Genomic DNA, 27,941 nt, shown 5'->3' with positions numbered 1-27,941 from the left:
ATGAGACATAATCAACATATAGATGTGACGTGAGCGCCAAACTACTTTCTGGTGACTAAAATGATCATAAGTTTCTCATTGCGAATGAGAATGACAACTTCATTTATTGAAGTATTAAAGTATTTCCCCCAATTCTAAATCCCTTTTTAAAAAGTTTGGCATGTAGCCATACCATGGAGAAATACTTTTTTATTCCTCCATGGTCATCATACCACCAACTTAAAAAAATAATATTATATCACAATTTTATGGGATCCGGTGCGTTCTGCCCCAGTTAAATGAACTACGTGCTGTTTTCCACGAATGAAACTAGAAAACTCTAGTCTGAGAATATCATGAATGATAAGCGACAATCACTTGATATTTAATACTTTAGAATCATATTTCAATCAGTCGTTGGTTGTATAAAAGCAATGATTATGCATGCACGTGCGACGTATTTGATGAGCTATGACGTAAAACGCACACCCCTTTCCTACCAATGAGATGTCCCTTTCAGGTAGTAGCCAATCAAACCAGGACCTCGGGACCACGTGACACGTCGACGGGGTGGGTTTTCTTTGTACGTGCATGCATAGGGAATGAAGCACAGCCGAAAGAAGTATATTTCATGGGGAAAATGCTACTATAACGACCAGTTTTTTGACAGTGAATCGCGCCGGAAGGATGGACGACGAGCATGGGGAACCGAAAAGACCGTTGGAACTTAGATTACACAGCCCAGCTGGAGCAGATCCGGCGATCTATACCTGGCCACTCCAACACACGGTGAGTTATGTGCAAATCTAACGTGTGTAAAGATGTAGGCCTACGTGTACAATGTAAATTGTGGTTTGTATACAAAACAAATCATCATTCATTCAATCCCCAATGCAAACTTCCTTGGTCATTAAATCGGCACCGTCGCCTGTTTTAACCATAGATCATGGAAACTATATGGATTAACTTATGTTTTAATCAGTATTGTTTCGTGGAACATCAATTAAATCTTTACATTGCGAGAAAGCCGTGTTTTATTTTGGTAAATCCTAGCTTGGCCTTGACCATTGACCTTGCCATGCTTTTGATAAGCAAACAATCCATTTGTTTTGATATCACTTTTCTGTTTTTTTTTTCTTAACGTCTTAAGTATATTGTGGGAAAGAATTTTGCATCGTGACGCCACTTTTTTTTCATCACATATTATTATTACACCATGTACATCAATGAAGGTCAGTCATTGAAAAATGTTGAAAAAAGACATGAATCTGGGACTGAGAAACATTTCCAATTTTGTTAGAAATTAAGAAAATACTTCGAAAATGCACTTGACTCTGACTCCATAGACTATGTACACAACCAAAGAAGTGGCGTCTGGATACTACATTCTGAGAACCTAAGTGTCTTGCAGTGATGACACGGGTTCTCAATCTCAGAGCACACTCATGGCAAATTAGCGTTAGGAAGTGTCAGTGCCGGCAAAAAATCAAATGCCTTTATTGTGCGCATGTTCTGTGCATCACATTATCTTTTGTGAATAATGACATGAATGAGCCCCATAAATTGTGTCTCAAAATACTGGACTTACTCCATAAATGTGAGAAACCCAATGATGCGTGCTAAATTTCCTGAAAATATATATGTTCTCCGAATTTGAAATCTACACTGTTTTTCCAACTAGAAATTCACCAATCTACTTACTTGGTTAAAAAGCAGGAAAAACATCCTGGTATCTACTTTAGATGTCAAGTTTCAAATTAGGAGAACGCAGCTTTCTAGACAATTTAGCTAGGAAGTCCAGTATTTGTGACATAAATATGGGACTATCCAATAATGTTATCGAATACAGAGCACTATAATATTACATTCACATTATATATGGTTATTACATTTGTACCATTTTGTGTGTGTGTGTGTCATTTATTGTGTATCCTCGTGTAATTTTAATAATTGTAATTTTATGTTATTTGTAGTATTTTGATGGTTTTTTTTGTACAGGACAAAAGCGATGGGGCAAATGAGATCGTTGACACAATCAAGTAAGTGCATTGTTAAAACATAATTTTTCTACATTTCAACAGCCATTGGGAATTTTGAAACAGGCCTGTTGAATTGACTTTGTGTGGTAGTTCCTTATGGTACATTAGTCTATTAATAGGTACATGTATGTCTGTATTAAAGAGATACATGAACATGTTTTAACTTACCCATGGCCCCAGGCAAAATATATATTCATGTTCTCAGTTTCTATTTCCTCATAAAACCCCCTTTTTTATTTACCAGTAATACTATACATGATGAATGTTCCTGTTCGCCATGCAATCTTACAGCGAGTGATTATAACTTTAAAATACTGTTAACTCTCTGGTTTGATTGTATAAAATCTGAAATTGTTATTTCGGCCATAAAATGATTGTGTAATGTGTATCACTGTTTGCATGTCACACGTACATCAGGCTTAGCTGCATTACTGAAAAAGGACTGAACATTATATCGGCAGCACGTACACTGTATTTCCTATGTTCCCTTGAAGTGCACACACACAATAGGGGTTGGCTTCCAAAGGTCAATTTGTTAAAAAAAAAGAATTTTTTTTCTATTATTTCCGTCTATTTTGGCATTCTGGGTTGAAAATATCGGCCTTGAATGTTGTATTATAAAGCCATTTTTCGTAAGGGGGGGGGGGGGGGGATTGAGGGGGTGCAGAAGGGAATTGACTGGAACATTTGTTAGTTGTATGAGTTTTATTGTGATCTGCTGTGGAAGCTGTGACAACAGCACTGTTGTCATTTTTCATGCCAACAAAGGAATTTATTTACCCCAGATCCCCAGGTAAATCTAGGAACTTTCCCGGGTTTTCCCAAATCCACCAATCGACAGATTCTTTATACAAAATATTTTAAGCCAGCCATCGATAAACACCCTAATGTACCATTGGCAATATATGTGTAGTAGAGTCTTAAACATACATGTATTACTACTACTAATAATAATGAGTGTCGCTAATATAGCGCTTTCCACCAAAGCTAGATCTCAAAGCGTTTCACAGTTTATTACCCCTGTTCATCAGGCCATGAGACAATTTTTTTCTGCAGGCGAGAGACTAAACGTAATCTGGTCTGTACCCTCGAAGGTACCCATTTATACTCCTGGGTGGATAGAGGCAATTGTAGTAAAGTGTCTTGCCCAAGAACACAAGCATCAATGCAATCTGGCCTCTGCCCTCACATGTACTCATTTATACTCCTGGGTGGAGAGAGGCAATTGTAGTAAAGTGTCTTGCCCAAGAACACAAGCATCAGTGCAATCTGGCCTCTGCCCTCACATGTACTCATTTATACTCCTGGGTGGAGAGAGGCAATTGTAGTAAAGTGCCTAGCCCAAGAACACAAGCATCAGCGCAATCTGGTCTCTACCCTCACATGTACCCATTTATACTCCTGGGTGGAGAGAGGCAATTGTAGTAAAGTGTCTTGCCCAAGAACACATGCATCAGTGCAATCTGGCCTCTACCCTCACATGTACTCATTTATACTCCTGGGTGGAGAGAAGCAATTGTAGTAAAGTGTCTTGCCCAAGAACACAAGCATCAGCGCAATCTGGCCTCTACCCTCACAGGTGCCCATTTATACTCCTGGGTGGAGAGAGGCAATTGTAGTAAAGTGTCTTGCCCAAGAACACAAGCATCAGTGCAATCGGTCCTCGACCCTCACAGGTACCCATTTATACTCCTGGGTGGAGAGGCAATTGTAGTAAAGTGTCTTGCCCAAGAACACAAGCATCGTGTTCCCCCGTCACGGTTCAAACCCATGTACCATGGCACATGGGTCGAACACCCTAACCACTGGACCACAGCGCTGCACAGTTAACATTGTTTTCCCTTAAATTCTTTCCCTGTAGATGGGTTTGCGATGATATTCCTGAAATGATGGTTGCCATGCAGAAAAATGTACTCAATGACTTTGACACAAAAAGGTAAACTATTCTTTAATTTTTTAAAATTATTTTGTATATTATATTGTACTCCGCTCTTGAATATTCCAGAATACATGATGTACAACATGGTAGTTTCTAATTTATACTGGAATGGTACAGACATTGGTGAATTCTTGACCGCTTGACCCCTCAAACCCTCATCAACACCTGGTATAGCCATCGAGTAATGCCCCGCGTAGCCTCTTAAAGACTTGATTAAGATTGTCGGACAGGTGAACTTAACGCCGCACATAACGGTCATTTATTGAAAACATCCTAATGACAAAAAGAGCAGCATCCTGAAGACTCATGGTCGCCTGTCCGTTGCCCTTCCTGTCGCATCACCCCCACGTGCCCACCTGGCTCTCTCTTAGCTTGCCCGCTTCCGATCATTCTTGGAAAATTCAAAATTTTATTGGGACCCTTTCCCCACGTCCAAACACTTGAGCATTTGCGTAGTCTTAGGCGACGTCTGAAGTCTTCATTTCCTGTTCATTAATATCGCGTACTTCATCTTTACTTCAACTTGACTTTCAGATAATGTTGTTTTAAAAAAAAAGGAGTTGAAATTGAAGCTCACGGTTATTTCATGAAAGATAAGGTCATTCCTCTGAAGTAAGGCTTATTCCATGGAAATTTATGTGCAGTTTTCCTGGTGCTTTCCCTCTAAATCCGAGAGCGTTTTGTTTTTCTAGCAACCATCCTGATTACCTTGAAATCCAGCTCTGTGTAGTAGACTAATAGACCTTTATCATGCTGTCACCATTTTAGTCATGTTCCCTGTATCCAATAACAGTAGTGAGGGAAAGCATTTCGCACCTTCGGATGCTCGTGTTTGAATGCTGTACGTTGTGCTGTGTGTTGATTCGGTGAATGAGTAGTTGAACTAGCAGATGAGCGGATGGACAGCGGGTCTAATCTGTTCTTAGTCACCCTCCATTATCAGTATCCTGTTCCGTGGGAAACTGACGGTACTTTGTTTTCCTCCTATTTCTAAAAACGTACCCCTGTCCGCAGCGCGCTCACGGGACGTTGTTGGTGAGTTTGCGCGGAAGAGTTGCGTTAAAATTGCGGAGGGATTCAGACATAACAGGAGACAGAATCAGACGAGTGGGATATGTGAGGGGGGGGGGGGGGGTGAGTTGGGAGTTGGGGGGTGACTAGTTAAGAGTCACAATCTTTTGTAAATTGTCCATAGTAAAGTTAGCAAAATGTTCACAATACTAGGTACAATAAGATATGTTAGATATGTAAAGATTCTTTATTCTTGACTTTAAGATTAGCAATGAGACGGGGATTCATTGATGTCAAAATCAAAATTGTAACATTAAAATCGATTCATTGCTGATTTGTACTCATGTTGTGTACATTTTTGTTCCTGTTGCAGTTTTGAGAGCATGCACACACTATGCGAGAAGTACAACAGAGCCATTGATGCAGTCAGACAGCTGGTGAGTTTTTCAATAAGTAATCATAATGGGGGAATTCCCAGACAATGTTGCTGTGCATGGTCTGCCCGCCCTGAATGTCAGCCTCTATTGTCACCATGTGCACCTGTCTTAGGAGAGAAAACCAGAAATCCAAAAATAATTTTTGTATTGCAGGCATATCTCGAGTTATTTTTGTTTAGCTTGCATAGCTTAACCCTAACGCCCTCGGTTTTGTGAAAAAAAAAAATCTAGGAAAATTGGAGGATTGAAGCCCGGATTTTGTGGAGTTGCTAAGCAGCGTAATAAAATTTGACTTAGCACATTTAGGAAACGGCTGAGTACCAGTTACAAGCAATTTGCATGACAGTTTGGCAGGGAACCTGTTTTTACTAAGCTACTAATTTCTGTATTTTAAAGGTTGGGTACAATGTAGATCATTTGCAGCTAAGTATCCAAAAAGTTTAGTGACAAAATAACTGTTAAAAAGCTTACTTGGTTTAAAGATTGTAATGGTACTGAACTCCCTGTAAAATTGTTCTTTCTGGCAAGCTGTCAAGTGACACATTTTTGGAAATTTCGTTAGTAGTTGGTTTGTAATTCGGGGAATCCGTGAATGGGTGCGCGCAAGCGTTGACACGACGCACAGATATTCGCGGTTGCAATTATTCGTCGGTTCAGTGTGTGACGTGGTGTAGCTGCAATCGGCTGAATGAGAACGTGTCCCGGATGCTGATGTCGGCACAATTCAAAGCAGGACTTTGCAACTTTTGAATGAGAATCAAGATCCTGGAATATTGTTTTCTCGGAATATACAGCATTCACCGAGCTAAAAGTTCATCGGGTTAGTTGTTAAGCACCTGTCTTTAGATTTTGAGCACTTTTGTTGCTTCAAACGAAAAAAAATGCACAAATGACAAATGATCTACTCTACAGTGTACCTTTAAACTCCAGGAAATTGGCTTTAAAAATTTAGTAATGAATGAACTTTCATTATTCTATCAAACACCATTCACTATTTGTAATACCATGGATTTTAGATTGGTTGTGCACTTGTTATAATAAACAAAATTGATTATAAAACTAGAATTCATTTTGTAGTTTGCAGTTTAGACTGATAAGTTTGCTATGTCCCTTAACAGTGTTTACATACATACATGTACTGCGTAGTGTTCAGTTCAACAACTAAAAACAGTTCAAGAACCACCAGTAGAAAACCACATTGCGAAATTTTAAGACTTACGAATGGTTTGGAAATCATGTACAATGCATAAATTTGTGACCTCATTCGTTTTGATAAATTTGTTAATGTAATCTTGTTTTGTTGTCAGATGATGACATCAAGACATCTTGTTTGTGCTTTGGAATAAGAAAACACCTCTTTGTTAGGTACAGAACAGTTTGTTGCTTACAACTGAATATTGTGAATGTGGCATAAGTGGAACATAAAATTAACGTCAGCGCATTTTACAATAGCGCATCTAGTCCCCTCCCCCCCATCATTGAGCTGAGTGCCTTTTGTGTAATCCAAGTTCAAGATGAAATGAAAATAGTCACCCTCAGTAGTCTCACGTTGCAAAAGGAGGGGGGGGGTGCGTTTTTTTCTATCCTTCACAGTCGGGGCTGGTTCTAAAATTACCCTTTTCCCCAGAGAGAGTAGCGGAGTCGAGCGCTGTGCGTCCTGTTCATAGCCCCGGCCTGAATGAATGAATGGAGATGATGATATGGGGGTTTATTTTTAGCTGGAGGCCCCAGACGAAGCAGGGGAAAATCGTGCGGGAATAGATTGTCAAAGGAAGAAAAGGCTCAAGCGTTTGTTGCCGCTGCGTTCAGAGATTGAGATCAGGTCTGCATAAGTCATGATGCTTGCCGTCATTCACAGCTCATTTATAGATGCACGACCTTTTTATGGGTATATATGTAAATTGTGCCTTTATATAGTGAGTGATGCTATATTTAGCATACGCGTCTATAGGCATGCACAAAGATAGCGTTTCGCCCGCAAGGGGCTAAGTTTAGTTTAATGGATGCAGTTTCTACAGAAATCATGCGCATGTGGATTATTTCCCGTTTGAGTTTCCTTTTTCATGAGAAATGTAAACATGCGACGATGTGTACGTGGAATCATCTAACACGTGCAGTTTCTATTTCAATGAAAAGATCGTTTGGCTGAAAGCGAAACCAACTGAATTATCATATTTATTTTTCCGGTTAGGTATTTTTTTTCCAATAATGTGAAATGTTATGAGAAACCTACTGAAACAGCGAAGAGAAATAAACGTCGATGAATGCTGCTCTGTAATACAGAAATAGAGGATTGTACATGTATTGCAATCTTTATGTTTTCATTACATGAGGATACAACTCATTTTAAAGGTGACCGGTGTATTATTTTTATTAGCCACAATACAGTGGACAACCGTACCAGGGCCCAATTCATTGGCTTTGCTTACTGTTAAGGAGAAATCCCTGCTTACTGGAGCAGAAAATTCTGTGCTTACAGTAAGCGTATTTCACCAGATAGTGAGGATTTTGGGCTAATGTGCGGGGGGGGGGGGGGGGGGGGGGGGGGGGGGGGGGTAGCGCCACCAATGTTGGTTCGTATAGACTCCCTTCGTGGACGGAAGCGTGCACACATCGCGGGTGAGCAAACCCAATGTATTGTACACAACGCTGTCTACACCCCGATGTACACAATACTTACACAGAGCTACAGTGTGATGATCTATCAACAGTTGACCACAAACAGATCCCCAGACACTGTGACCATGCTGCACTATGCCCGTCGTGTTCCTAGTTACGAACAACGTTATAGCCCACTCGTTGAGCCAGGCACCCGACTGTGCTACTCTGAAAATGCTCTCGCCCCCCCCTACCCCATCTGTGCCCTTCCCCCCATCTGTTCCCCCCCCCCCCCCCCCCCCCCCCCCCCCCGGCTTATGCACATGCATACATCGCATAAAGCCTGGTTCATACTTCACGCGAAAACAAGTGCGAAGCGAAATTCATGTCGTCAGCAATGGTGGACGCGCTTCGAACGTATTGTTGACATCACAAATTTCGCTTCGCTTGCGCTTTCGCGTGAAGTATGAACCGGGCTTTACTAAGGATTCTCTGCGTACACAGTCAGCACAAGTCAGCGATAGTGTTAGTGCAGAATGCTGATCATAAGCGCGGAAAACTGTAGTTAGCAGAGCGGTGAATTTGGGCCCTGTAGGATATTTATTTTAATATTTTTAATTTTTAACAGTGGCAAGGGACAACATGCATCGAGCGGCCGGTCAAAGCATGGACGACCCGGGGTCATCTCAAACACATCATGCAACAGGTCTACAGCCACGCTATCGACGATCCTGACAGGCTGAATGCGTACGAACCATTCTCACCAGAGGTAAGCTTTTTCTTGGGGAAACTGTACACGAAGGAATAAAAGGGTATATGTGACGTCCTGTAATAGAGATTTTGAATTATTGTGAAAAAAATACAAATGTTTTTTTTTTTTTTTTTTTTTTTTACACAAATTTTATGTCCGATAGTAGAACTACAAATTCCTTAAGAGTCATTTCTTTAACATTCTGTCCTACTTACCAGCGATGGTATCGGGACAATTCGATTTGCACGCTCAGTCGCTACTCATGCTATTTGACATGGGCTTCTATTAAATTACTACGCATTTATTACTAGAGCAGAAGAGTGCACCTTGGAAATTCAACATGGTTTAACATGTATGCACATTTGAGGGAACTGAATTAGTATTCCGAGGGCAATACTGTATGATTTCATCAAACTGGGGGGGAGGGGGGGGGGGGGGGTGGACATTGGAGTCGACTGCAAAGGTCATTCGTGGATTAGAGATCAATTTTGTCTGCAAAAGTAATGTCGTAAATTCAAAGTGTTTCTGTGAAAAGCTGTTTAGTAATCCTCTTTTTATCCATGAGAATAATCTTTCAGGTTCTTTGAGATTAGGGAAATCATTAATTTCAGTAAAAACGGCCGTTATCACAGTGATTTCACTTGATACGTACCTATCATGGTTTGCAATGGTTAAGATATGAGCAGTGCAAGGCCATTACCTAATTCCAGCCTTAATTGAGACAAATGAGAAATGGTTGCAAAACACCGGCAATGGGACTAAAGTACGCGTAGATAATGCCAAACTTGTTTCCACAATAAACGTGTCGGCGATTATCATTTAAATATTAAAAAAAATTGCTAAAGTACATTGATATGTTTTCAAAAACAACTGGTTTTCAAGTGACAAATTTGATTTAAATAAATTCATTTGAAAATGACTTATACTGCTGCAAACTGCTTGCCGATTGGATTGACCTGAAAAATACAAACCAACAAAATTAGATGGCCTAACGTTTCGATCTTAGTGGGATTTTTTGACAGCTAGAATTATTTAATTTATACTATAATGTCCGAAATACTACAAGTACGGTACAAGCTAGCTAGGCAATAATTTCCGTAACAAACTATACAAATTGCCTAATAACTTCTCAGACAATTTAAAAAGAAAGAAATTGAGTGCCGTTTGTGGGAAATTTTCTAAAATGTAAACCAGTTTACATGGAAAACCAAAACAGATTTCATTTTTGTGTCTGTGTGCATTTTAACGCGCGACAGATGAAAAAGAAAGGTTTTGAATGAAATTTGTGGGGAATTTTCCAGGCTACGTGGAAAACCAGACTACATGGAAAACCAAAACAGATACATGTTTTGATTCCAAAACTGGCAAAAGTTGCATCTTTACACCGTAAAGCTACGAAGCCCTTCAGACAAATGCCGGGATTTGAATTTTGAGGTGGGGTTTCTTGTACGTGTACCCGGGTACACGTGTTTTACTGACAATAGGGTACCCGACTCCTGTACGACCCGTAAAAGCACACCACTTACCATTTCTTTTGTATTGGTTTGGTCTGGTCTCCCATCTGTTTATGTATGCACCTGTATCACACATGCACATGTATACGTGTACATCATCCATTCTTGAAGAATATACGGAGAAGGACCCCTGATTTGCATAATCAGATGATTTTGATCGCAGCTGGCACAGACTGAGGCAATGTACCGTGCACTGATCATGTCAAGTGCCTATCACTTAATACACATGTACGTATAATGTACATGTACTACATGTATGTAGATGTAAATAAAGCATGAGTGAATGTCATGTTCATGTGTGTACAAAGGATGTGCATACACACATACATGTACATGTGTGAATATGTTCATGTGTGTACAAAGGATGTGCATACGCACATACATGTACATGTACATGTGTGAATGTGTTCATGTATGTACAAAGGATGTGCATACACACATACATGTGTGAATGTACATGTACTTTGTATGTTCAGTAACTGTATTGTCATAATACTGTATTACCACACATGTACATGTACATGTATCACTATCATTTACAAATAACAATACAAGTAACCAGTGCTTTGTATACGTGTACATATGTACCATGCATTCATACATTATAATGCTTTATACATGTACATGTACATCATGATCCACATGATATGTGCATGCATCATTAATGTTTAATTTGATGACAGACGCATGATTACACACACAAACAACATATTGCATTCCATTGTCACCATGCCCTAACTGTTTCATCAGCAGGCCTGCCTCCTAATTATCTGTACACAGACTTTCAAGGTCTTTCCGTGCATACTACGTGTAGACTATGCACATAATGGCTCTACCTTTAATAACTAACATAACACATGCTGTACATACATGTACATTTGTATTAAGTATTATTTGTATTTGCAATGACGCCTTTAATTTTTGGAAACCCTTGTCAGACCCCTTATGTACATGTATGAATATCTTTGCAGTATAGATGTAATAAATTTAATCTAATGAATGACGTGCCCCTTTAAAAAAACTGTTTCTGCATAAGGTCTTGTATGGAATACATGGATATACCAAATATACATGTACATTGCAAAAGAAAACCTGTCTTAAAATTTCCTTTAAAAACCTCCATGTTTTCATGTTTTCTAACCACCCCTTAACCCCAACCCTGCTAAATGCAACAGAAAGGAACAAAGGTCAAAAGTTGTTGCATACTGTTGCATTTTTTATAGCAGGCAACTCAAGTCCCCGTGCTTTGTTGCATCTTGTTGCATTTAGCAGGGTAACTGCCCATAGTGCCAAGGCAGTACAATAGTATGCGCTAGCTGTTGCAGTTTGTTGCATTTAGCAGGGTAACTGCTCATAGGTCCAAGGCAGTACAACAGAATCCACTGTTTTAGTTTGTTGCATTTAGCAGGGTAACTGCTTGGTGCCAAGGCTGGTATGCACTGGGCTCACTGCACAATGCAACAGAATCCACTGTTGCAGTTTGTTGCATTTAGCAGGGTCACTGCTTGCCAAGGCTGGTATGCACTGGCTTCACTGCACAATGCAACAGAATCCACTGTTGCAGTTTGTTGCATTTAGCAGGGTTCTCATTTGAGTTAAATTGGATATTGTTAAATAATGAAAGGTTTGCGGAAACACGATGTGCAAATAACTTCTCAACTAAGAGAATGGTTCTGAAAAGAACCAGAGGTATAAGCTCGACGTTCCGGTCAGTATGCTCTGACCGTCTTCAGGATATTGTTGCATTTAGCAGGGTACCTGAAGAATACCTGATAAGGGTATAGGGCATTGAATGTGTGATATTGAATGAACTTAATCTTTTCTGCCCAGCATGCCCAGAGCCTTAAAAATAAGTCATGTAACAAAATACCTGATACTTTCCAAGTATTTGTTCAGCGCATTAAAAAAATGAGCTGTTGGTGCTAGACGTTTATGTTTGTTTGATTTCCTGCTTATGTTCAGGTCTATGGGGAGACGTCCTTTGATCTTGTGGCACAGATGCTGGAACACGTTCAGATATCAACTGATGACTTGTTCATCGACCTTGGAAGTGGTGGGTTTGCTTCTCATTATAGATCTCAATCCCTTCCCCTAACTAGCGCATAGCACCCAAACCGAAGCCGAGGTGCTACGCGCCCCTCTGGTGTCTTGAAGTCTTTGTATTTTGATGTAAAAATCATGAAAACAAACGGCAATGAACACAGCAATCATGACAATCGAACGTCAACTCACATGCATGTTGCGTGCTCGAAACAGCTGACCGTCTGCTAGTTCACTGCTCCCACTCATGTGTAAAAACATGGTCAAAATAGCGTGGGTACCAACGATACAAGCGTTTCACACTGTACGTACAAAGTCATAGCACTCCGTGTGGGATGTCCCGTACGTGATATCCCACAGGGAGTGTGCCATGACTTTTTATAAACTTAACACGTGATCGTTCTAGGCAAATGAAAATACAGTACTCAAGACGGAGGTATAAACAGGAGATATATTGACTGTCATATGTGTGTTTTTGTTGTACAGGTGTCGGTCAGGTGGTCTTACAAGTAGCGGCGTCGGTGAAGTGCAAAGTAACCTATGGCATAGAGAAGGCAGACGTCCCTGCTGCATATGGCAAGGTACCGGTTAAGCACCTACACACCTATTACTCCCCTAACACCCCTTGAGCCTTCCAAATCCAATTTCATGAACACATGGGGCATTCTATAAATTCAGGGTCCAAAGTGTGACATTTTTTTCTGACCCTCTTACTTGGTACTTTGTAATTTTCTGTTTGAGTATCATTAAGAATGACTTCAAACAGTTTTTCATTTGCTTGGCAGTAGTTTGCTATTTATAATCACTCTTGGAGGACGACTGCATTAAAGAGGGCATCACAAGATGTCAGGAATAGGAAAAAAAGTGGGCCCTAAATTTATAGAATGACCGGAAAGAATTCCATACTGGGCCACCACTTAGCCCTCCTGCACTAAGTCTATGGGCCATGACAGAAAAAGTCAAAGTATTTTAAGAATTTTTGCACTCCTTAAATAGTGTTTCTTCATCAGATTTACAACTTTTGGTACTTTTCAGGTCATATTAGGGAATATGAGTGGTGGCCCAGTATGGAACTCTTTCCGAATGACCCGTACATGTTGTGCATTGATAAGAATCTGTACTTGTTGCATTTACTGTTCCGCAGGTCATGATGAGAGAATTTGAGCGTTGGATGAAGTGGTACGGCAAGGAGTACAGTCCTTTTGAGCTCCACAAAGGCGACTTCCTATCAGGAGAGATGAAGGAAAAGATCTCAGTTGCAAAGTAAGCCGGCTTAGATTTAGTTTTCCAAACAAATTCCTTTATTTACAGTAGGAAATTTTCAATATGTAGCACAGTCAAACCCTGATAAGAAGAGCACTGTTAATACAACATCCTGCTTATAACAAGCAAAATGTTTAGGTCCCAAGTCTTTGGTTTTTTTTCTTTGTTTTTCCATTACTGTTAATACAAGTTACCTGTTATAACAAGGTAATTCGTAAATTCCCAAGGACTTTGTTATAAAGGTTTCACACCCCCCCCCAAAAAGAGAAAAATTGCAAAGGTATTTTTTTGCCATGAATTCCTGACAATGATCAAAATTCTTGTAACAATGATTTTTTTCAACAGCTGTGACACCCGCCATAGACTAACACCAAAAGTGTGCAAAATCCTGCTTTTATCCATCTATCCGAAACTCAAAACTTTTATATTTTGCGACTGTACAAATAATGGTCCCAAACTATAAAAGCAGACCACATTTTGTCAAGAACTACTTATGGGGTTAGGTTTAATGTATATTGACTGCATGTTTGTATGCCAGTGTTTTCCAGTGGGTAGAAATGCGTTGTTAAAGTTCCGGTTTTAAAATAAAAGTGGCTGGATGAATGAGCTGTAAAGGTTTATTGAATTTCCGAGATTGTTTTATGGCAAAGTCTTGAAATGTCACTGTTCACGGAAAGGTCGTGTAATTGGAAAGGGCTACAAGTTTTTGTGTGGGTGGTGAGAAGTTAACAAGGGAATAACCGCAGCTTGTGCGATTCTTCGTAAATCAGGTTTTCTTCTCGCCAGGGGGTCGGTTGGGTTTGACTGTTCAAACATTTCTCCGTCTCGCTTGCTTTTCAAGAAAATATTTGCCTGTGGAAATGTCAGCTGGTTTGATTCAAAGAAAGATAACTGCCTCGCAGACACTTTGCTAGATTGTTCTGTCTCGACAGATGCTGCTAAGTTGGTCAGATAAGACGCCAGCCCCTGGAGAAAAGGCAGTGAGATATTTTGACCCGTACTGCTGGGGATTTTCATGAATTGCAAAAACGTCAGTTTGACGTCACTCGCTCGCTTCTGGCATTTGCCGATGTGCAAATTGTACATATATCCCTCTGCAAATCAAAACTTGAATTAACCCGATCCTCGTGGAAAACGCAGACTTGATTAGTCTGGGTCCTTTGAGGTTTGAAGCCAATTTTGAAGTGAGAAAGTCATCAATATTCTGATTTTCTGCCTATATTTACTCAGAACTTGTGTGAATACTAACCATTGTGATTCTTTCTTAGGTTTAAGTTCTTGTGTAATTTTTCTCCAATACCATTTTCAAAGAAGCCGCTTAACAAATTTTTTTACTGAGAAGACGGTATTTTCCCATCTTTTTTTTTCTGTCCAGACTTTATTGTCCTGCCCACTTGTGGTTTGTGGTCTGTATTTGATCTACCCTGAATGGGCTTTTTGGAATTCTAAATTACCAAATTACACAATCAATACACTTTAATACATGTATTCATATTTTAAAGTTGCAAATTGTTTGACTAGACGTAATACGCGTCGGCCATCTTAGAGTGTATCTTTTGTTATGTTAATTCAGTAACAGTGAAAGTACAAAAGATTGACTCATGCATATCCCAACAAAACAAAGGCATTGCCCTCTGAGATGGCAGCTACGCAAAAGGTCTATTAAATGATGAAATGCATGTGTTTATTTGTGCCCTTTTCTTTCCAGCATTATCTTTGTAAACAACTTCGCGTTCGGCCCAACTGTCGACCACAAGGTAAAAAAAAAAATGGATTTTATTTTTTTGAAACTTTGTAAGGGCTTAAAAAAAAAAGGTGTATAATACTTGATGTTTAACAAAAATTATGTGGATAAAACTAAAATCAAATGTTTACTGTGAGGTCATACTGCCATCAAATTAATGTGGAAAAACACCTTAAATGCCAGAACATTTGAAAGAAAAATGCCATTTAGGTATGTTTTACCATCCCATTGATATTGTAAGATATTTTTTTTGCAGTTGAAGGAGCGTTTTGCCAACATGAAGGAAGGAGCCAAGATCGTCTCATCCAAAGCGTTCTGTCCCCTCAATTTTAGGATCACGGATAGAAATTTAAGTGGTAAGTATCCATCAGTTGCTGTCATGTACCGTTCCATAATGTGTCCCAAGAACCTGTGCAGTGTTGATGAAGAATTCTATTCAATTTGACTTGTTTATTTTTCAGATATCGGGAGCATCATGCACGTGGTGGAGCTGTCGCCTCTAAGAGGTTCGGTATCCTGGACCGGCAAACCTGTATCCTACTACCTCCATACCATAGATAGAACCTTGGTGAGTAGGACTAGAATGTAACCATTAGCATCTGTACTTCATTGTACATGTATTACCTTGTATTACATTGTATTACACTGTATTACATTGTATTACACTGTATTACATTGTATTACATTGTATTACATTGTATTACACTTTAGTACACTTTGTTACATTGTATTACATTTTATTACATTGTATTACACTTTATTACACTGTATTACACTGTATTACACTGTATTACACTGTATTACACTGTATTACATTGTATTACACTGTATTACATTGTATTACACTGTATTACATTGTATTACACTGTATTACTTTGCATTACATTGTACTACATTGTATTATATTGTATTACACTGTATTGCATTGTACTACATTGTATTAAATTGTATTACATTGTATTACACTGTATTACATGGTATTCCATTGTATTACACTGTATTACATTGTATTACACTGTATTACATTGTATTCACTGTATTACATTGTATTACACTGTATTACATTGTATTCACTGTATTACATTGTATTACATTGTATTACATTGTATTACATTGTATTACATTGTATTACATTGTATTGCATTGTATTACATTGTATTACATTGTATTACATTGTATTACACTGTATTACATTGTATTTCATTGTATTAAATTACCATGTAGTTGTTGTGAAGTTATCATACCAGTGTTTCAAGACAACTGCTTGTTAAATTCTTGTTTTTGATCTTACTTTTTTTTTGCAGCTCGAGAAGTATTTCCAGCGGTTAAAAGATCCTAAACTCAGGGTGAGTGAAATTTTTGTCCATTGTCCGAGTAACTATGCCTCAGTTTGGGCTCCCAGAAGCTCTTGACATTATAAAATAGATCGTAAATCTGCAAAAGTGTTTGGTGTGGACCTTATTGTCAAATTTTGGTGTCTTATAGGAAGAAGAATATCAAAACTGGAAGAACAGAAACCGGCGAGGCGTTGAGTACAGCGCCATCAAGAATCTGGACTTCAGTCGGAACTCCAGCGATAGTGAGTCAGTGGTGGTGGTCGGTCCCACGACCAGACGCAAATGGACCGAGTGGATCGCCAAGGACAACAGCAAGGAAAACATGGATAAGAACTCGGACGATAAGGTAGGGACAAGAAGGGTGGCTGGGTGTAAAATTTTAAAGTAATCATAGTCGAGAACAAAATTGGGATTTCAGATCTTGCCTTACTTTTTACTGTTGACCCCAATGTCTTGACATGTTTGGCTTAATCTTTGTCCACATCCGAACTACTTGGCTTCGGCTGAAATGTTGCACACGTGCCTAACTTTACACTGATTATCAGTGACATGGTATTTGTGGCCAACCTTTGACATTTTAAATCTGTAACTCCTCTTACAAGTTGTTTCTGATTTCTTCCATCAGGCCTCAGAGAGCTCAGAGCCAGGAAAACGGAGACGGAAATTGAAAAGGACACAGAGTCGGGAAGTGGAGGTATTTATGGAAGTTCTGGAACAACTTTATGAAATAAAAACATTTTACAGGGATCCTAATTTTCACGGAAAGTGCACCCAATAATTTTCCAGCTTTATCTCTTAAACATTGTAAATCTTAAATCTGCTGATCATGGGTTGTTTTCAGGAGAAGACCAAACGCAAAAGAGGGCGCCCTCCCAAGTCGGTCAAGAGCCAGGACGAGAACAACGTCACCAAGAAGCAGTCGGCAGTCTTGGGTCTTGAAGCCCTCCACCAACACACCGTGTCGCTGAGCCAGTCACCGCCTGACAAGAAAGGTTGGTAGCCAATGACCCCTCACCCCCCTGCCCCTGCCCCCTCCCCAGCAGCCATCCTTCTTGTTCCACCTTACAGATGGCCCGTGGATGTTGAACCCCTTCCAGATGCACCCTCCCTGAAATTACAGCGTTAATCTCCCTCTCTTGTTTTCAGATTCGAGACAGATCCACAACGCGCAGTTCAACCTTCCCAGCATGGTCACGTCCAAGAAAAAGTTGAAGACGAGTCCCACAACACTGAGCACCAAACAGCAACACAACGTGGAGAAATCGCTGGACAGACTACTAGGTGAGTTATGCTGTAAAAAAACCCCTGCAAGATCACAATTCAAAACCAGACCCCAAATTACTCGGATGCTAAGCACTAAAATGCTAAGTGCTGAAATGCGCTTAGCAGAAGCATGTTGATTCTTATTTCTTCTTAGGCAAGTTTTGTTGCTTAGCGCATAAAAACAGGTTGTATTAACCCTAAACTCCAGGGTATTTTGGCTAGAAACCCTGCTGAATGCAGCAACATGCAGCACTTGTCAAAATGACAAGCCTGCCCAGTGTAGCAAAATCCATCAGGCCCAAAGTCTCAAGGCCAAACTGCCTCAGAGTCTGTGGTCACCGAATGCAGCAGGATACAACTGTGGCATTGTTCAATGGGACTAGCTCTCATTGTTTCAGAATTGGCCGTTGATGCACTGGCGTTGACGGCTCAGTGGAGCAAGGTCCCACAGACTTTTACACGTGATGCTCTGTGTTGCGTCTGGCAGGGTTAGGGTTAATGATCAGGCAACCCCAAATAATCATTAAATAAACAAAATTGTTTCTGTTATAGACTTTGTACTTGCTGTTTTCTTGTGTCTGCTCACACCACTCTTCTCCGGAAATTCATTAATTCCATTTATTTCTTGATTTCAGAGTCCTACAAGCAACAGATGTTGGACTTCGTCACCTACATGAGAAGTCCCGACTACCTGCATTTGCTGCACGTGCAACTGGATCAAGAAAGGGTACGTCAGGTAAAACATCACAAGGTCAAAGAACAGGGGTGATTGTTCAAGGATCAGGTTGCGAAATACTTGTTAGTAACACCATAACTTTCAAGAATGGGTTTTTAAATTTTTTTCTAAATCTTGTGCTTTCTAAAGTTCCACCAGTGACATTGCACGCTGAAGAAAGCAAGAATTTTTAGTTGATAGACTTGGATGGAGCCTCTGTTGACCAGAGACGCGTTCTTTAAACTGTCTTGAAGGAGATGCAGGCCTCTTAAAATGGCCGAGATCACTGTAGATATGCCCGCGACAAAATGGCGGAGATTGCAGTGTGAGATTATTTTGCGATTGCAGTAGTTTGAATTTTTTTTTCTTTCCAGATGCGAAAGGACCAGCTCGACGCCAGACAAGAACAGCTGGAAAAGCAGATTGAACATTTGCGTTACGACAGCATGAAAATGCTGAATGTTCGACTGGACGAGGTACGTATTATGCCGTAGTCACGCTTCACATTTTTAGCCTTCCAAGGCCCAGTATCATTGCTGCCAAATTGACTGCTACCCATTCGCTGTCAACATGTTTTATCCAATGACGCTTGCTTGCTCGCTTGCATGCTGCAGCATGTACAGAAACCAGACATGCTTACATCACGCACACATGCAAATGCACACACAGAAATACAAAATTCCCAAGACAACCTTTGTGGACAGTTGGCGTGTGTGTTAAGGGTACCCGCTTTAGTGAATCGCTGTGGGCCTTGAATCATCGCACCGCCCATGACGTCTTGGAACCAAGACTGCCTAAATCCAAGTGTTCCTCAAATCTAACATGATAACACCATTGTAATAGCTTTTAATTGTGGCTGCTGGACTTACGAGGTCCTTTGTTTCTTATCTTCTTTCTTAACAGCTTGGAATCGAAGCTAAGACCCCATCGGAGCTGGTGGAGAAGTCGAAGGAGATCGTTGGCAAGCATCGAGAGCTGCAGCTGCAGTGTGAGGCACTGCAACACCAGATCCAGTCAATAGAGGACGCTAATGACAAAGTGGTGAGTCCTTAGAATTGGCCCTAACTGACCCCCAAATCCTCCAAACTGGTATGGATGGTTGCAGTTGTGGCCATAAGACACTCCCACCTTTGGTTTGCCACCATTTCTAACAGCGCATGGTACCATGTCAGGTGACCATGTCAGGTGACCATGTCAGGTGACCATGTCAGGTGGTTAAGTCGGGCTGCCAGTGTCACCTGACCAAAAGTTGTGTCCAGTAGACTAAATCGACATCTCATGTGTGTAATGAATTGTAGGACACAATATTGGGCAAACAAACCCAAGCAATGCTGTTAACTTCCCATCTATTGGACCAGGACCACTCGACATGTTTTGTTTATCCAAAAAAATTGCATTGTTCATGAGGATTTGGACATGCCCGAGTGAAATGTTGACTTGGCTTATTGGTTAGTGCGTCTCGCCTACCCTCATGACCATGTCTGTTTGTCTATCAGGTACGCGAGAGCCAGCAGGACGTCTTGAGTCACTCCAACCCGACGTCGCTCATCACGGAGCAGATCATCCAGGAGTACAATCAACAGAAGCATCTACGCAAGGAGCTGGAGAAGCTAGAGTCTGAGGTACGGCCCACAGTTTCCAACCAAGTAAATTATCACAAAAAGGCAAAACATTCAAAATGTAACCCAAATTTTCTTAAAATCCCATTTTTCGAGTTAGGCTGTTTAGGGCCAACCCAATCGTGAACATTTCATTCTTACATGTATGGGCTACATAGACTGATGCACGTTGTCAATTATGTGTTCTTTTTTTTAAAGGTCCATAAATTGGAGAAAATGTCATCAACTCAAGGTGATGACCATCTTGCCAATCAGGGGAGACGTTCTGCCAAGCGTACTTCCGGAAGCCCAGTGGGTAGGTTTGAGACTTGTGTGACGCAGAACTTTCAACTATTATTATGCTTATCACAGTGTTGACTTATAAGTTGGTGGGATTTATTTTAACAAAGAAATTTGTGTGATTATCATCCAACAGGCCTTGCCAATGGAAGCTTAGAGCACCGTCGTAATAATTCTCTGAGTCCTGCCCGCTCCAAGGGGATCAGTTCCAACAGCCCGTCCCCAACAGCTCTGGTCACCAAAGTGTTGCCTCCTAATCTCTCGCCCCGGTCTGCTGCCCTCGCTGCCGGCATGCACGACTACACGCACCTGTCGCCAGGGAAAGCTGCGCTTCATCGGAGACTCTCTGGCTACGACAACAAAGACATGGCCGGGAAGCCCGTTGCGACCCAAGGCGCGACCGACAAAGAATCTATGCTGAACGGTGAAGCGAAGGAAAAGAGCAAAAGTGGGAAGGAGAGAGTTCAAGGAGGCTTTGCAATCTTGGCTGGGCTCCAGGCACAGCCATCCTCTGCGCTAGTGGGCTCGGCACAGATACCGACGTCAAGAACAACCAGCGGTTTGGAAACGGCGAAAGATGGTAACCTGATAAACAAAGGCTTGGTGAATCCGAACATTGTGCTGAAAGGGTCCAAAAAGCCATTTGACGTCCCCCATCAGGACATGACCCAGATCATACCCCCTCTGTCTGCTGCCCAACCCCTGGTCACCTCCGTCATCACCTCTGTTGGGTTGGTGGGAGCCCTCCCCCAGGCCCCAATAACTGTCCAAACCCCACTTACAACCCAGACTACGCCCCAGATGACCCTCATCAGCCCCCTGGACATCAAACACCGCGGCATCTTCAACATGCTTGCCGCTCACCCGGTCAGCAAAGTCAAGGAGGCCAGTGTGGCCTCGCTAGATGCCCCTCTAAGCCCCCAAAATGTCACCCTGTACCCTAGCGAACCTGCTAGCACGCCCACCCCCATGAGCAGTACTGTAACCGTTACTACCTCACAGAGCAATGCAACCGTGTCTACAAAGGCCAAGTCCAATCCAGCCCCCCTCTCCAACTTCTTGCCGGAAGCTGCTGCGGAGAAACCAAAGCCACCCTCTGCGACATCAGATCCATCCGCAAGCCTGCCAGCAGCTGTGAAAGCCTTACCAGTTGTAACAATGGCAGCCACGATCCTGTCCCAGCCTCCGCCAATCAGGTCCAAGAAGGGTCGAAAGCGGTCGGCAACGACGGCAGCAGACGCCCATCTGCCGGCTAAGATGGCTTCGGTGGTCCGACAGGGGAGCCTGGAGTCGCAGGATAGCATCCTGACCATGCTGACAAACGTGAACCAGCCGCTGCGCATCAGTGCCATTCCCTCCCCAGAGGGTAAGATGTCCTCCTTGGACCGTTCCACAGGGAGGGAATCACAGAGGGGAAGAGCCAAGTCTACAGCCAGGTCTGCTCTTAAGAAGTAAGTCGACTCGGTCCGTACGTGGACCAAACCTCGAAGATTGATTCAGATGTTGCCAGAGCCGCTTTTGAGAAATACTAACAGTCAATGTTTTTACGTATGGGCCTTGCACTCATTTTCTGCGTCCAGTCTTATTTGGATCTTTTATACTGTGCGAAACAGTTCTTTTGTACTTTCCAAATCCAAAATCCGTTAAAATGCATGAGGTTGGAATGAATGCCAGGTTCAGTTTAGGAGTTGCTTTGTAAATGTTAAAGACGATTTTCCTCTTCCTCCTGCAGCAAATTGTGCAAGGCAACTGCTGCTGAGCCTAAAGTTACGTCAGTTGCTGTCAGGGCTGTGTGTAAAACTCCGGACCCAACAAAGGAACAGAGCAATGGTATGACACTGAAGAAACAGACTTGTAATGGTCCACGGGATCATGTACAATGACTATCGTTTTATATTTGGAAGAAAGCTTTACTTGTTAAAGACTTGATTGGTATAAAGCACTCTGTGATAATGTTCAATCTGGCATGTTGCCATGAAGAAGGAAACAAGTGGTTACTTTCCAAAGGTGCCTGATGTTACATCATCTTTTGAAAGATATGTGCCAGCCGGCAAACTCGACCTGCACCCAGATTCATTCTCAGTGCAGATTGACGAAGCCTAGTTCAGTGGTTTCAAGAATGAATTGGTTTTCAACAAGTTTTCAGAACAGGATGGGCTTCCATTGAATTCAATTAATTCATGTGATGTGCAGATCTTTGTCTAAACTTCAATATTGCAGGAAAAAAGTAGAAATCAATGTTTATTTTGAAACCGTTTGGTCTTTTTGACAGAAACAGACAGACTGCCTTCGCCTGTTTCACCTGAGCCAGCCAGGCCAAAGGTCAAGGAGTCCCCCAACACCAAGAAGCTTCAGGCCAAGATCAGCAGTGGCTTTGATGCCTTGGCAGCCTTCGCCTCAACTGAGCTGGATCGCAGCAAGCAGATCCGCCGTCAGAGCGCCGGCAACAGCCCCGAGAACCAAGGCCGTCGGGATGCCTCCAAGAGTCCCATAGGTGCCGGGGGTCGCTCTCCTCATGTGCCCCAGGTGGCTAGTCCCGAAGGCACTCTGGAGGGCTACAAGACCCCTAAGAAGAGTTCAGCTGTTTCGTTTGACACCCAGAAGAAAGGGTCTACCCCGATGATCGCCGTGACCTCACCGGTTGGGGCAATAGGCAGCGGCAGCACGCCGCAACAGAATAATGCTGCATCCAACACAGATCAAAGTGCCAATATGCAATCTCTACCACATGCTGCAGATGGTGTGCGGTTCGGCGAGACTGAGCACCATCTTATATCGGAGGATGAGGACGATGTCCACATCGACGTAGAGGAGACGGACTCTGTCCATGAGCTACTGAAGCCACGCACTCCTGGATGGAGACGGATGGCGGACGAAGAGGCTCTCCGATACGTAGACGATGAGAAGGAGGAGGAGCCTCCCCGCCAACCGGACAAACCCAGCAATCCCTCCAACAAGGCTGGCACAAACACAAACCCTCAGCCAGCATCGGTTACTCCATCAGCACCACCAAAGACCCAGCAAGGCTTTGTCGCGAGTGTTGCATCCACTCAGGCCCAAGTGCCTTCGCAGGCATCAACAACAAACCATGGGGTGAGCAACCCTGCCCCCAGTCAAGCTCCTAGCTACAACCAGAACAGAGCGTATGTTGTGCCAACAGTCTCCCAGCCCCAGGCAGGGGGGTTGATTGGATCTGTGTCCGGTCAAGGTGTACCTCCCATTAACCAGGTCCAGAGTACAGGATCTAAATACCAAGGAACAAGGAATGGTGTACCTGTCACAACACCACAGCAGGGCCTGAGCCAGGTGACCACTATTCCTCCAAAGCCTGCCCCGACAACCAAGCCCAGTGCCACTTTGCCCCTTATTAGCCGTTCACTGGCCACAATCACGACTGTCGCCGATCCATTAAGCATATCCAACTCGATCGCAAACAGTACCATGGAGGTTGCACCTGCGGACCAGTTCCACAAGAAGTTCTCCCGGAAGGAAGGCCGGAAGTTCGGGAAGCTGTGGCTGCAGCATCAGCTAAACCCCACCAACGACCCGAAGATAAACACCTCAGGTCCGGCCCAGGGAAAAACAGCAGACAATTTTGTGGCTGGAGTAGGCGACTACCAGCAGATGGAGGACAAGTGGCGGAAACTGCACCATCCCAACTCTTACAATTTGCAATCAAACATGAACCCGAGGTCATCTGCTGGCCTTCTGAACCAGGCGCCTACCTTGTCACACTACACGCCTGTCTCCAACTCCTCCAAGCTGTCGCCCTATTCTGTGCCAAGCCAGCAACCTGGATACACCAACATGTCTGCCTCCAACCAGAAGCTCTCCCATCCCCGGCTGGTAGGGGATGGCCAGGGGAGCAACAAGCAGTACTCCAACTGGGACGGACGCTCCACCACAGACACAAGCAGCATCTCCCCAACCGGTGCCTCCTGCCAACGCAGCAGGCAAGACACCAGGAGTGGATACCCTACCGGGATCACCACCAACACCCCTTACATTGAACTCAAATCACAGCATCAGCGAAACGGACCCTCTCAGGGACCTGCTGGACCCTTTAAAGGTGCTGGAGATGCAAACGCTGCACCCAAATCCAAACATATGGGTGTGTACAAGCCCAAAGATGCAGGCACCTCAGCGAAATCCTGCAATCAGGCCAACGCGACCGCCAGTTACCTCAACAATGCCTCGCTTTTTTCCAACGCCCCCCACTACAGTAACTCACTGCCAAAAACTGGGCACGCGGTCCCTCACAGTGCCCAGGCGGCCCCGTATAACCATTCCCAAAGTCTTCCAAATCGGGGCGTTGGGGTACCTCTACAATCGCCGCGGTCCAGTTACAACCACCACACTCCTTCCCCGACCTCTCCGAACCGTTTTCGTCCCCCGTATCCAAGCCCCACGCACCAGAACAGAGTGATGTCGCAGGGGACAACGCCCCCCTTGGCCTCACCCACAGAACAGCCGCCTCCTCCCCCGCCTCCGCCCCCTAGGGGTGAAGACCTTGAGCCCCCTCCCCCACCCCCCGGCAGGCCATTGCCGCCTAGGATTAACACTATGCGTCCAGGCATGGCCATGTCACCAGGCTTTCCCATGCTGGCACCTTACGGCATCCCAGCCAGGCCCGAGATGGCAATGCCCGCGTATCTCCACTCCTCCTATCCTCATCCACACCCACAGGCCAATCTGTCGGGATTCACCACACCCAATGCCACGCCCGGTTACATCATGCAGTATGGCACCACGCCCAGATAAATGAACCAGGTCAGTATGTGGTCACGTCTGAAACTGCTGTAGAATTCACCCAATGTAAATACTATCATCAATGACTCCAGCCTCATTTCTAGATTTGCACAACAGCCAATTATCAGTGTTTTTTTTTGGCAATCTTCATCACTGGTACGTGATGAAGAAAAAACTTGCTCTTTGAAAAAAAAAAAACGGTCCCACTGGGCTGCATGCTTCAAGCAACGGTCCATATATTATGGCTTGAGCACACAATTGCTTGGGAAGGCAGAAACGAAAGTGTTAAGGATCATTGCAAATAACAACGTAGATTTTAGCCAGTGTCTGCTTCTTTTGCCTCACTTTACAGTTGGCGAATATAGATACTCAATATTTACTTTGTTCTCTTTTTGCCATTTCAGGTCAGTCCATAAGCAAGTACAGAATATGACAAAAAAACGACGTAAAGACACCAACACTTCAAGCCAGTCAACAGAGCCAGCTTCGAACCCTGCGCAGGGAGTGAGGTACAGTTTTGATTGGCTCACAATATACAGCCTCAAATCTGATTGGTCAGTCAACTATCTCCTAATTAACATATTATTATGCACTGTCTATTGGTTGCAATTGACGACCATTATACCCAACTACACTCAATTTTTGATATAATGTGTGTTTAAACAAAAAAATGCATATATGCGCATAATATCCTTCCACAGTTTTTATAAACCTGGATGTTTACATTTAGGTATGCATAATTAAAGTAAATACAAATAATATTACAAAAAAACTACTGCCAAATAGTATACCACTATTTTACTGATGCGAAGTGTTGCCAGAGATGATACGATGTATAGAAGTAGATGAAAATTATAGAGTAGAGAGTTAGGGTATATTTTTCTGTCGTGTTGATGTCTTGGAAATGGATCTATCACTACATGTAGCATAGATTCCTATTTTGCGCAGTGTGATGTGTTCTGGGTACTGTTGGAATCGTTGAATATTTCTCCTAAGTCTTCCTTAAAAAAAAGGCGCTCCGTGCGCAAAAGAGAGAGGGCGCTCTATTTACCACATTCGCGAGCACTGTGGACGTGACACACCGCGTGCGAGTACTAGTTCGCCATTTCGGTATCTTGTTGAAGTATTCCGGGTCAAAGGTCATTCAGGATAAAATCGCTGACGTGATGTTGTGCAAACATCCAGTCGGCTAGTTCATTTGTAATTAACGAGCGCGCGACCGTCTCCTTGCGCGTTAGGTTATCCTGAGTGACATTTGTGCACATGCGCAGTTGAAATACCGAACTGGTTTATTGCATATGCAGCGCACCCAGAACCGCCACACTGCAAAACCATATAGTTTAGAAGATTGCTCTATTCTTTTCACATAGCCTCATGCACTTGGCATGTTATCAACTGAAAAAAAATATCACTGCCAACAGACATTTCTAGCAAACACTTAGTTCAGGGGCTTCACAGAGAGAACTTCTAATTAAAGTAAATATCAAAAAAATATTTTTGTGAACAGAATTAAAAAGAAAGAATATATAGGAATGTAGATTAATTCTATAAATTAATTCTGAAAAACACCTTGAAATTGAGAATGACTGATTTCAGCAATTCCGAGCTCAATACGGAACAATGAAGTCATGAATTCAGATGCAAAGACGGTGTTGCAGTATACAGTGTAGAGATTGACTATTTTTTCTTGAATCGATGTGAAAGTTAGTGACTAGAGATTCTTAAATTTTACAGTGAAGCAGAAATTATAAAATGTGCGTTTATTTTTTCAAGTAGAGATAATGGCTGCAAGTCGTCCACTTCGAACGGTTGGAATCGAGTCGATCGCAATTCAATCACGAGTCGGTCACAAGTTAGGTGTCAAGTAAAGGGATGAACGTTAACAAAGGAAAGCCGTCGTCACAGTTCATTTGAATAGCTTGAGACCTGGATGATTTGTGATTGACTTTTGACGACTTATCATCATGACTTGATCTTGAAAACCTCTGACTTTGAAAAAAAACTTAATTGTGAAGTAGTCTTTTTTTAGGCCAAAAAAAAAGTCTGGTTTCTGGTATGCGCGCGTGTCCCCGTAGCCATGCGCGTCGGCAAAATTTAAAAAAAAATGTTTTTTCAATGTAAGATGATGTCTCAAAACCGCCAAACTCACTGGTTTGACTGGAATCCTGCTGCTGCACAATTTTAACGTGTCTTTAGATGGGGTTACGATCGAGTGTAAGCCTTATGTGGCCTCTCTGGGCTCCCATATATTTTGCACTAAATTTAGTCGGGCACCATTTGCAGACGGTGGTGTAATTTTGTAATTGTGCGTCTGGAAGCCAGACTGACGGAGCGATGGTCGTGTATCTGGAACCTGTAAACGCTTTTTAATTAGTTCAATATACCTCTCAAGCCTTACGGCCTTACTGAGGTCACCTCAAGCTGCACTCTGAAGGATATTTTGAGAGTTTTAAGGGGATCGAAGCGTCATCTGCAACATCAGCTGACATTTAAAGAAAGAAAGAAGTTGGGTAAAAAAAAAACACCTGCGTCACCGCACCACTTTTGGGGCAAGCTCCATACCAGAAACCGAAGACTCTTTTGTTTGGCCTTAAGTAGCGTCTCCTACATCTGTCTATCACACTAGTGAATGATAGTTTTCATCTGTTGGGTACATTACCCCGT

The 27,941-nt window shown here is 42.5% G+C and overlaps 1 protein-coding gene across 3 annotated transcripts; it reads left to right on the top strand.

The window, feature by feature from the left end:
• The first annotated feature begins 521 nt into the window (after window positions 1–521).
• Window positions 522–26,828, top strand: LOC119722486 (histone-lysine N-methyltransferase, H3 lysine-79 specific-like). 3 transcript variants are annotated; one of them, XM_038192634.1, is made up of 25 exons: window positions 522–768; window positions 1,978–2,018; window positions 3,880–3,954; window positions 5,342–5,405; window positions 8,632–8,772; window positions 12,231–12,321; window positions 12,795–12,889; window positions 13,453–13,571; window positions 15,280–15,328; window positions 15,572–15,671; window positions 15,777–15,883; window positions 16,620–16,661; window positions 16,801–16,998; window positions 17,278–17,346; window positions 17,494–17,644; window positions 17,799–17,933; window positions 18,551–18,642; window positions 19,005–19,106; window positions 19,534–19,671; window positions 20,127–20,252; window positions 20,448–20,544; window positions 20,665–21,979; window positions 22,261–22,358; window positions 22,801–25,298; window positions 25,682–26,828. In XM_038192634.1, exons 1-24 carry the CDS (start codon window positions 667–669, stop codon window positions 25,287–25,289), a joined length of 6,036 nt encoding a protein of 2,011 aa, XP_038048562.1. In that variant the 5' UTR covers window positions 522–666; the 3' UTR covers window positions 25,290–25,298; window positions 25,682–26,828. The 3 variants fall into 3 exon arrangements, with proteins under 3 accessions (XP_038048562.1, XP_038048561.1, XP_038048560.1); XM_038192633.1 differs by having other exon boundaries at window positions 18,551–18,651; window positions 22,807–25,298; XM_038192632.1 differs by having other exon boundaries at window positions 18,551–18,651.
• Window positions 26,829–27,941: the final 1,113 nt, after the last annotated feature.

This window comes from Patiria miniata, unplaced genomic scaffold (genome assembly GCF_015706575.1).
Source record: "Patiria miniata isolate m_02_andy unplaced genomic scaffold, ASM1570657v1 HiC_scaffold_15, whole genome shotgun sequence".
In the NCBI taxonomy this organism is placed as follows: domain Eukaryota; kingdom Metazoa; phylum Echinodermata; class Asteroidea; order Valvatida; family Asterinidae; genus Patiria; species Patiria miniata.
The sequence above is the reverse complement of the archived record's forward strand: the minus strand, read 5'-3'. Positions and strand labels throughout refer to the sequence as shown.

What these genes read in the sequence shown, in the direction of transcription:
- LOC119722486 (XM_038192632.1), top strand. Translation starts at nt 667, where the DNA reads ATGGACGACGAGCATGGGGAACCGAAAAGACCGTTGGAACTTAGATTA. An exon ending in GAGATCGTTGACACAATCAA is followed by an intron (nt 2,019 to 3,879) that starts GTAAGTGCATTG and finishes CTTTCCCTGTAG; the next exon opens with ATGGGTTTGCGATGATATTC. An exon ending in CACAGAGTCGGGAAGTGGAG is followed by an intron (nt 17,347 to 17,493) that starts GTATTTATGGAA and finishes GGTTGTTTTCAG; the next exon opens with GAGAAGACCAAACGCAAAAG.